We start from the raw sequence: 10,413 nt of genomic DNA, 5'->3' as shown, positions 1-10,413 counted from the left end.
GGTGTGGGATGCGCTATATTTAAAGCAAATCGATTACTCACCAATTTCCCATTGTCACAATGGGAACAGACTCATCAATGAAAGCTGTTGAGGAACAGTCTGGTCCAAAAAAGGAGGAGACTTCTAAGGATGATCTGGTAGTATTTATGTCCCAACTAACATTATTTTTAGTCTGAGGAAGACAGACAGCTTCAGGATGAGCTAAATATGCTCGTGGACAGACTAGAGGAGCCGAACCAGGAACTACATAAGCCAGCTTTAGAGTCCATGTGTACATTGATAAAGTCCTCTACAACGTCCATGACTTCCGTTCCCAAGCCCCTCAAATTCCTGATGCATCATTATGCCAAAATTAAGTCTTTTTACAACACTATATATAATCCAGATACGAAAGTGAGTTTTGTCGTTTGAATACTTATTTGCAGAAACTTTGCGCTGATGTCGTATCCGTTCTAGGCATGACTGTAACTGACCAACCTGAAACGCGTTACGATACACTGACTTACAGACTTCTTGGTTGCCAGAGTGACATCGGAGCTTGGGGTCATGAGTATGTTCGTCATCTAACAAATCAAATCGTCGGTACTTGGCAAGAAAAAGAGTACGATTCACTAATGGATAATCCCGAAGGTATTTTCAGTATTTTTGAATAAATCTTTTTAAGCTACAAAGGAAATGAAAAAGCATCGAGAAGACTGCCTCTCTCTTGTTCACCAAATAATTCCCTACCTGATGGAGCACAATGCAGAGGCTGAGGCAATAGACCTTTGTATCGAAATTGAACAACATCATCTTTTAGAAATATATACATCAAGTTTAAACTATACTCGAGTATGTCTGTATCTGACGAGCTGTGTAGCGTATCTACCTACACCAGATAACAATAAGGTAAGGTAACAAATTCTATGCATATAACACAAGTCGCTCTTTGAACTCTGCTGATGCTATGCTCCTGTTAACTGGATTTTTATGTAAAGCATTTTCCTAGACGTATTTTTTAATTTGCCAGTTTATTCATCACACATGTTGACATTCACATTCATGTAAGTTTGTTATCAATCAATTTTCTTGTATGGGTAGGGTTTCTAGATGGTTGTTAGTATGCGCAAGTATTCCGTTACTAAAGTTAGCTGTTCGCAGTTGATGTATAAACAACTAGTCTCGATATTTTTTGTAGGTTATGATTATTCATGTTAACACGCGCAACCGTCATTAGTTATGTAACTTAGTCATGCAGAGTGAATGCTGTTTATTGACTCCATATTAGCATGTCATCTCATTTACTATTCCTGTCCATACAGTTCTTGACTCAAACAAAGAGTGTAAATGTGGTGTCTTAAGTTTCATGCCCACTTTTAAAACTTGATCCTCTGACACTTGAGTATCTTCTTCAAATATTTGGATCCGTGTGAATATTTAGTTGGGGCTGTTTTGGACATCATTATGGATAACTGCCATATTTTTATCGACTGGTAAATAATCTACAACTGACTAATCATTTGTTAGGGACCAATGTCATCCTTTGTTCGAATCAAATTCTTTAGATTAAGTTGCAATGTGGCTACTGGTCTAGGCACTTCAACACCACGTGCATTATATTGGGCTGTAAGGTGGTGGTTGGGGAGAACCTTGAACCTAGGTTTCGTGTAGTTTAGGACTTGTCATCAGGGTGTACCTGTATCTGATGGTAAATACGCTTCCATATGTTTAATAAGTGGGATATTTTAGGTTCAAGTGTTGTGGCTTTGTCATTCCCCCCTTAATATGTACAAGAGTAATTCCTAATACTTCACTGTTTGGTAAATATTCAATTTCTAGCAACACTTTCCAAGCATACTGAAAATTTAAGTTGACCATTATACGTATATAAAAGATTTGCGTCCATCGGTTTGCTAGATGTATATCGATGGGTTTTCATCATGAAGCACTTTTATTAGGCTTAAGCATTCTTGATTACTCGGGTAGTTACTATTTGTTATGTCCCGATAAGTATAGTGAACGGTAACTTTCAGATCCGTTTATGGACCAATACTATGTATATTTTTATTGTTAGTTAACTAACTAAACTATTCATATTCGTATTCCTCCTACTATAAGCTTTATTTTGACCCATAGTCTACTATACGATTTACCATTCTTGAGTTATACCCAGTCTATTAATTACTGTCCCCCCTATTCACAGCCACATTTGGCCAAATCTTGTACAAATGTTATTTTCTATTTTATGGTACGATGTGGTCAGTTTGCTTGGTATATAAACCCAGTATGTTTGAAATAATGATTCATATTTCAGAGGCTGTTATTGGTGTTCTGGACTTAACTGACTGGGCTAGGCAGGAAGCAGGACCGATACGTACTCTGGACTGCTCGTACGGATTTCGTGTCACAGGTTGGACCAATAAATCGCTGCTCTCTAATTGGCGGGAATCATCACGTCACATATTAACTGGGCACTCAGACAGGCGCACAAGTTATAACACTTTTCATAAGTAGATTAGGACTTTTGTGCTTTGTTAAGCACTTTATATTGGTTTGTAAAATATTGATCTGATCCTAAATTTTGTCCTTTATTTTTGCTTATCTCAGGTACTTCAGTACGCAACTATTTTGTACCGTAAATTTGAAGATTTGGGCAATGCTATGCGTTGTGCTTTACGTCTAAATGACATGGATTTGATCCGCGAAATATTCTTAGAATCTGGGAAAGTTAAAAAAGGTTCTCGTAATTATGGACCAGCTATCCAACGTCAACTTGCCTATCTTCTTGGTCGACAGAACATTGTATTTCCAGATGAGGAATGTTTAGCAGATGAGGACTTGACAGAAATGCTCTGGAATACCAGGTTATCAGAACACTTCTTGTCACTCGGCCGGGAACTAGACATTATGGATCCAAAGGTGAATGTCATCCATATATGTATAACAATAATCCTACTACTGATAATATGCTATTAGTTTTGCCATTACAGTTGTCTTTGGTACCGAGTATTTTCTAAACTTGATAATAATTTTCATCCCAAAAAAGTCTCACTGCTATTAAGGACTGTTTGCGGTCAACCACCTAATCATTTAGTCCAAAACATGGTTACATTTTATTTTATACACTATTCGTTTTTAGTTCACTGCGTTTGGACCGTTCCAAAACATGCATTTTTTAATTTACTATCTTTCATGATTGTAAACAGTGCAGTGAGAATACTAATTTAATTTAAGAAGTGCAATATTATTGTGCACTACATTTTAAAAGTCTAGCCACAAATACAGTGTGCAAACTCACATAAATCCGAATTAAGATCCATTGAGTGTTGCATGGGATCTTTAACCTCATCGATTCGGCCAATAATATTTTGAGTAATATGTAATTGATAAGAAGATGGTAACTGTCTAAATGTGCTAGGGTAGTTTATAACATTCTTGTTTGTAATAGATTAAAGTGACGACAGTCGTCTGGTAGTTGAATGCAAGTGTTATTGGTGTTATAGTACAGGTTGATCGGATTAAAACAAATGTCACTTTTCACTACCGCTAAGCAACAATCATTTATTTCCAATAACTACTTAAGCGACCAAGAAAAGGTTATAAGCAATCTTTTGTTGAAACTACCGAATGTCAGATGACTAATAAGACAGTGCATTTTTAGTTTAGTATTCGTAAAAACTTGACCATTAATTGATCCTCCCATATTACTTTAATAGTGTTTAAAGTTTCGGGTCACAGTATCTGCTCATTTCCCTCAAGAAAATGACCCAGGATAAACCATATGGCAGTTAGTAACCGAAAAGCTTAGGGAAAGTAAGTAGATCAGCTTGTAAGCTAATAAGTCAATTTCGTCCAAATATTCATTTTCTACTCCAAAGTAAATACTCAAAAGCATCTGAAATTGAATTGATGTGAAATATTAAGGTCTCGCTCAGATAGTTGTTTCTCATAGATAGCTCGTATTTATGCTGACTCATTTGTTCCATGCTTTAAGTTAATTATGCCTGATTAATGAAATATCTGTATTGGGAACATTAGGGGTTTTCACGGATCTGTGAGTAAACGACCATTAAATCTATCATTTTTCAGTTTCTGACGTAAATTATGTTTACGTGTTTGAGAGTGAATATCATTTAGTAATTATTCAAGAAGAGACCAAGCACTTGTTTGTTTAGAATCGGAAAAGCCATCGTAATATTTGAGGCCATTATAAACTTAATGACATTGTTGACTCTAATTTGTATCGACGAGCAAGAATGAAATAAATTTTCTTAACCAAATTCCTAGATATCCATGAACTTATTCGCGTTAGTAAATAACGGAATAACGTTGGTCAAATCGAAAAAAATAGAACATGTCTACCCAAAATGTTACTCATTCTGAGCGTTAATATAACTCTGAAGAACGATTAACACTAAGAAGATACATTGAATGTGATAAGTCTACAGACACACAAGCACGCATAGGGCAGATAAGTATAGAATTGACACGGACACGAATGAAAAAAATAAATGTGTTCAAGGTCAGAAATTCTTATGAATAGAATAAATTTATCAGGAATGTAAAGATGACTCAATAGTCTGAAAACTAAAATAAGCTCACACTGGTCTTATAATAGACAAATCAGGTAGCTTTCATTGTGTTGTAAGAACACAAGCAAAAATGACTGTCGTTACTGTAGCAATCACTTATGGTTTTGGAAAACCGAGATGCATAGTGAACAAGCACAAAAATTAAATTTTACTTAAAAGTTGTTTTTCCAAGTACTTGGACATTTTTAATTCTGTGACGACAATGTGAAGTGCATATTATGTTTGAAAAACTGTTGTAAAGTTAAGAAGTATAATTACTACCAATCACAACGTAATCACATTAGCCCACTTATCTCCAAGCTTATATGGTATTTTTTCATTGGTTTTCTCGCATTGGTATCAGTTACCAGAGGATATTTACAAATCTCATTTGGAGGCAGTGAGACCAACTTTAAATGCGGCCACTTTAGACTCAGCACGAGCAAATTTAGCTGCGTCATATGTGAATGGACTTGTAAATTGTGGTTTCGGAAAGGAGAAGCTACTACAAGAGACACCTAAAGAAGTCCCATGGTTATGCAAACAGAAAGAATTCGGTATGTCTTGATTCCATATTTTTTAGTCCCACATATTTTCACTATGGTTAGTGTCCACTGTTCGCTTTGTTACTTATTAACCTAGTTTCCATATTCTTTGGAAGTCCTCATATTTTTTCGATTCAATTAGAACCTTTTGATTCATTTGTATTGTGTGATCAGGGAGTTTGATTAGCATATATTTACTTGTTTTACATGGATCATATTTGTCCTATTTTTAATTGTGTAGTCTATCAGGTTAGATAGTGTAAATTTATTTATCTATGTTTAATTAGTCATCATCCTGATGATTACGAGTTGTGACAACTACCTTTTTGTTTAAACTATATTTCTAAAATATTTAGGATCGATATTTGATTTTTCCAACTTCTTTCGCTAACCATTTTTTGTATATTATTACATTTATATTAGGTAAAATGAGTACTGTGGCTACGCTCGGTTGGGTACTTTTATGGGATGTTGACACGGGGTTGTCGCAACTTGATAAGTATCTTTATTCTGTGGAGGATCATACTCGTGCTGGTGGGCTTTTAGGTTGTGGAGTTGTCAATTGTGGTGTTAAAAATGAATGTGATCCTGCATTAGCTCTCCTTGGATCTTATGTGGATTCTGACAAAGACGTCCTTTCTCGTGCGGCGATCATTGGTCTCGGTGTAGCTTACGCTGGTTCAATGAAAGCAGAAGCTGTAAGCACTCTCACACCTGTTATCCTGGATACTAATACAGCGAAGCTTCAACATGCTTGTTTGGCAGCACTTTCTGCAGGCCTTATCTCAGTTGGTTCACTTGATGGGACCGTCACGTCCACTATCATTCAAAGTTTATTGGAAAGACCCGCAAGTCATTGGAGCAATGTTTTCAGCAAATTTATGGCACTTGGTTTAGGTCTAACGTGTTTAGGCCGACAGGAGGAAGTTGAAGTCATCCTTGCTTCTTTAGAGGCCGTATCTGAACCTATGAAATCAATGGCTCACATGATCTGTGACTTTTGTGCTTATGCCGGTAAGTGTGTATACTTATTTGTCAAGGATTATTTTGGCTATTTTTCGTCCACATTTTCAATTCATTTTTATTTATTTAAACGCTTAAACATTGGTACAAGAAGGCAACAAATAGATATGCGCCACATAAATCAGTCGATTTGTGTGATAGCTGGGATACTGCCCAGGTGTCCAAACCGAAGCAGGACATTTGTAATTGTAGTCATATTAAAGTAGATTATTTATCTTACAGTGTAAATAGACTTCATAACACGTTGTAAGCGAAATATCTTTTATTATTAGAATCCAAACAGATTTCCTATCACTTATGTATATCAAACAGTCACTGGAAAAAAACAAGAAATTATGAAAGCTTTTTCATTTTATTTTATGGCAATGTGATTCGTTTTGGATTGATAATATGTATACTTCACTTTAATCATTTACTGAATACATCGCTTCAGCATATTATCAACAGTCTTACTTATCAAGTCAATATATTTTACGTATGTTTGTAGGTGAAGACTGTACTAGTATCCATGTAAAACCGTACAAATTTTGTTATTTTTGAATAAATTAACATAGATTTTCGTTCCATGGCCTACCAGCAGTATAATCTGGTAGATTAACCAAATATGACTTATTATGTAGCTTTCTCACATTGTCTAACTACATTGTTTATTAACATGATTTTTATGCTCATTTATTTTGTAAAGGCAGTGGGAATGTACTGAAAATTCAAAATTTACTGCATATCCTCTCTGAAAAGTATGAAGAAAAAGAAAATACTGATAAGGCTTCTTCCAATACAAAAACAAAAGAGAAAAAGGAAAAGTCAAGTGAAGCTCGTCGTGGAGGGGGTCGTGGAAGAAATCGTCGTGGTGGGTCAACTAGACCTGCTACTACTAATGACCATGGTAACGGACATAATACAGATGCTCCTACAGCTATGGACACTACTAGTCAAGCAAATGAAGACACCATTACCTCAAAAGAGACAGGTGTTCCCCAACCCATACCTATGGATACGTCCAATGCAGAAGAGTCCACACCACAAGAAGACAGTACATTTGATTTTCATGCTCATCAGGGTCTAGCTGTTTTAGGAGTTGCTATAATTGCTATGGGTGAAGAAATTGGCCTAGATATGGCCTTTCGAATGTTTGGCCATCTTGTATGTTCTTTTGTGCCACTTAAATATATTAAGTATCTAAGTTTATATAATGCTGTGTAAATATTTATTTCTGCTTTATCCGTCCTAGTTCTATGCAGTGATTGTTTAAAAGTTTTTTGACGCTTGATACGCTAATCTTGTTGCTTCTAACCAAATAACAACTGAATTTCAAAATCAGTTGCTAGTCTAGCAGATAATTCGAAAAGTCCTTTATACATACAAGATTACCCCGACCGTTGCTGCTCGCATCTGCTGGGATCACCGGGTGAGTACTAGTGAAGTTAGACTCAGGGTACTAGGGAATAATGGTAAATCAGTTGATGAGGTCATGGATCTTCGCCAACTGAGATGGTTTGGCCACGTGTTACGTTTGCCTGAACACCGATTACCTCGACGCGCTATGCTGACTAGTATTGGGGATGGTTAGAAGAAAGTTAGAGGTGGTCAAACCAAAACGTGGCATCAGTACTTGAAGTCACTAACTTCTAGTCTGAGCCATGTTGGTAGATGCAGACTAGTCGGTTAGGGTCCACGTGACTATCGTAACCAATGGTTGGAGACTCTGTGTGGCATGGCTCAGAATCGATCACAATGGCGCACGTGTATACACTCTCTGTCTTCCCTTAAACTATGAGATTAAAATTGCTGCATATGTTTCTTTCTTTCCTTACTATATCCCTATACAAAATCATTCTTTTATATATTACCGCCACTAAATTAACAACTATGTATTCGGTGCTCATATTGTTGTGCTAATGAGGTATGGCAGTCAGTCAGTCTGACTGCCAACTTGAACTGATGCATATATGTGCCTGGTCCTACGTTGTAGCTGACTGACTGACTGATACAAGATTACTTGTATCCTCCTGTTTGCGAAAATGTAATTCGCATTTCGCAATAAATATAATCATACTAAAGAGTAACGATTTCAAATATTAAACACAATTTATGAGTAAAATAAGTAGATAATTAATGTCTCATTAAGTTGTGGTAAACAACAAACGAAACTCGGATGAAGCTAATGTGTGTTTAGAAGAGTTAGGTATGTCAAATTTAATTACGCAGTATAGCCACCACTCTGATAAACTCAGTGATTTCTACTTGTATCATCAACTGACTTTGAGGATAGGCGTTGGATCTTCTCCTTCGAGTCCAGTTATGTCTAACATTGTAATTCTAATAGTTAGGTAAATTTACACATCTAACAATTCGCATATAAATCAGATTAACCATGTAATACAGCAAGTATAAAGTTATTATTTATGATTAATATTTTGTTAACCTAATGTAGGTTTTTAGAAAAACTTCCTGTCCAATAAAAAAATGTCAGTTTTGATCAGTGTATGTAAATTAATGAAGTCGGTTTTAGTTATAAATGTTATAGACATTTTTCGATGACAGAAAGTGATTTATTTTAATAATTAATTTACAGTTAAGATTCGGGGAGCTTCCAATTAAAAGAGCTGTCCCACTAGCTCTTGCATTGTGCTACGTATCGAATCCTCAACTAAAAGTATTGGATACTTTAAGCAAGTTTAGTCATGATTCAGATGCAGAGTTATCACACAATTCTATAATTGCAATGGGTATTGTCGGTGCAGGTACGTTCATTATGTATTTTTTGTATAAAAGTTCAGTGTTTTAGTATATGTAGTATCATATACCTTAATAATTCTAATGGAAGACATACAGTTCAGTTTTTATGCTGATTTATCTATCTATCTACTCTTTGATTCTTCCTCATATACCTCAATTTGTCATCACTCAGTGGTCACATTGTCAAGGAAGTTGTACCGTAGAACCTTCAGGACTCCAAATACTTTTGAACTGTTAACCAGTTTGAGTGATTGAAGGTGGAAATCAGTTAACCTCCAAGTGTTGATATAATCTCTCAATAAGCTAACGGTAACTGTGCGGGACAGTAAATCTATACATGTTTTAGATACTGCTTGAATTCAACCCTTTTTTCCAAACCATACTATCCTATTTTTAGTCATTCTCACTATCATTTATACTATTGTCACTTCGACTCCTTATACTCATGTTATTGTTTTCTCGCTGTACTGATTTGTTATGGTAACATAGGTAACTCATATGTAACTCAAGCTTTCTTGTTTGAAACTAATTCTATCTATCGGTAAAGGTCTCTGTGATATACTAACGATGATGTATCAGCCACATCAAATACGATGAATTTGTTTCTCTTAGATAACTTAAAAAGAAGTTTATGTGCTAATTAGTCATTTTGACTGCATATCTCAGAGTTATTAAGACAAATAACGTCTTTAAGCTTATCGATTTTCTGTTAACCAAGCAGTTCACGCGTTACAAATATGGATTGCTAAGACCCATGGTAGTTCTTTTTCTTGTATTAGCACTAAAACTAACTTGATAAATAATCACAGTATTTTCGTATGTTATAACCTTAGTTATTTATGGACACCTGTAATCTTAGTTACAGTGTGAACCTTATTTGTCATCTACTTAAAAACATTTGTTACCATTTATTCTTTTCAGGAACAAATAATGCACGTTTAGCTGCTATGTTACGTCAGCTTGCTGTTTATCATAGCCGCGATCCATACAATTTGTTTTTAGTTCGACTCGCTCAAGGCTTAACACATCTTGGAAAAGGGACCCTCACACTGAGTCCTTGGCATTCTGATAGATTCCTGTGCCGTCCAGTTGGATTAGCTGGCCTTCTCATACTGTTAACATCTTGTCTGGATATGAGGATGACATTTATGAGTAGACACGATTACCTGATTTTTTATATTACACCTGCAATTCAACCTCGTCTATTGATGACTTTCGATGAAGACTTGAAACCTTCGCTTGTAACTGTTCGTGTAGGTCAGGCTGTCGATGTTGTTGGTCAGGCAGGAAGGCCGAAAACCATCACAGGATTTCAGACTCATACCACTCCAGTTTTATTATCTCATGGTGAACGTGCGGAACTTGCAACCGATGAATATTTACCTATAACACAGCTTCCTTTAGAGGGTTTCATACTTCTCCGAAAGAATCCTGAATACGAGGAAACAAATAAATAATTGTTTCTTTATTCCTTTATCTGTTATCACGATGTAATAATACAGTATTCTATTTCTACACCTTACTTTTTTTCAGAAATAAAATGCAATTCTACCTTG

General features: G+C 35.8%; 1 protein-coding gene across 3 annotated transcripts; it reads left to right on the top strand.

Moving 5' to 3' along the window:
• Smp_000030.1 (26s proteasome regulatory particle subunit,putative) lies at positions 1–10,413 on the top strand (the record flags this gene model as incomplete). Of its 3 annotated transcripts, XM_018792003.1 has the most annotated exons (10): positions 1–137; positions 172–393; positions 426–630; positions 665–888; positions 2,587–2,898; positions 4,915–5,107; positions 5,519–6,109; positions 6,804–7,261; positions 8,694–8,862; positions 9,779–10,413. In XM_018792003.1, exons 1-10 carry the CDS (start codon positions 60–62, stop codon positions 10,312–10,314), a joined length of 2,988 nt encoding a protein of 995 aa, XP_018644909.1. In that variant the 5' UTR covers positions 1–59. The 3 variants fall into 3 exon arrangements, with proteins under 3 accessions (XP_018644909.1, XP_018644908.1, XP_018644907.1); XM_018792004.1 differs by having other exon boundaries at positions 1–393; positions 9,779–10,314; XM_018792005.1 differs by lacking the exons at positions 1–137; positions 172–393; positions 426–630; positions 665–888 and having other exon boundaries at positions 2,535–2,898; positions 9,779–10,314.

The sequence above is a fragment of the Schistosoma mansoni genome, assembly GCF_000237925.1.
Source record: "Schistosoma mansoni, WGS project CABG00000000 data, chromosome 1 unplaced supercontig 0010, strain Puerto Rico, whole genome shotgun sequence".
Classification (NCBI taxonomy): Eukaryota; Metazoa; Platyhelminthes; class Trematoda; order Strigeidida; family Schistosomatidae; genus Schistosoma; species Schistosoma mansoni.
The sequence above is the reverse complement of the archived record's forward strand: the minus strand, read 5'-3'. Positions and strand labels throughout refer to the sequence as shown.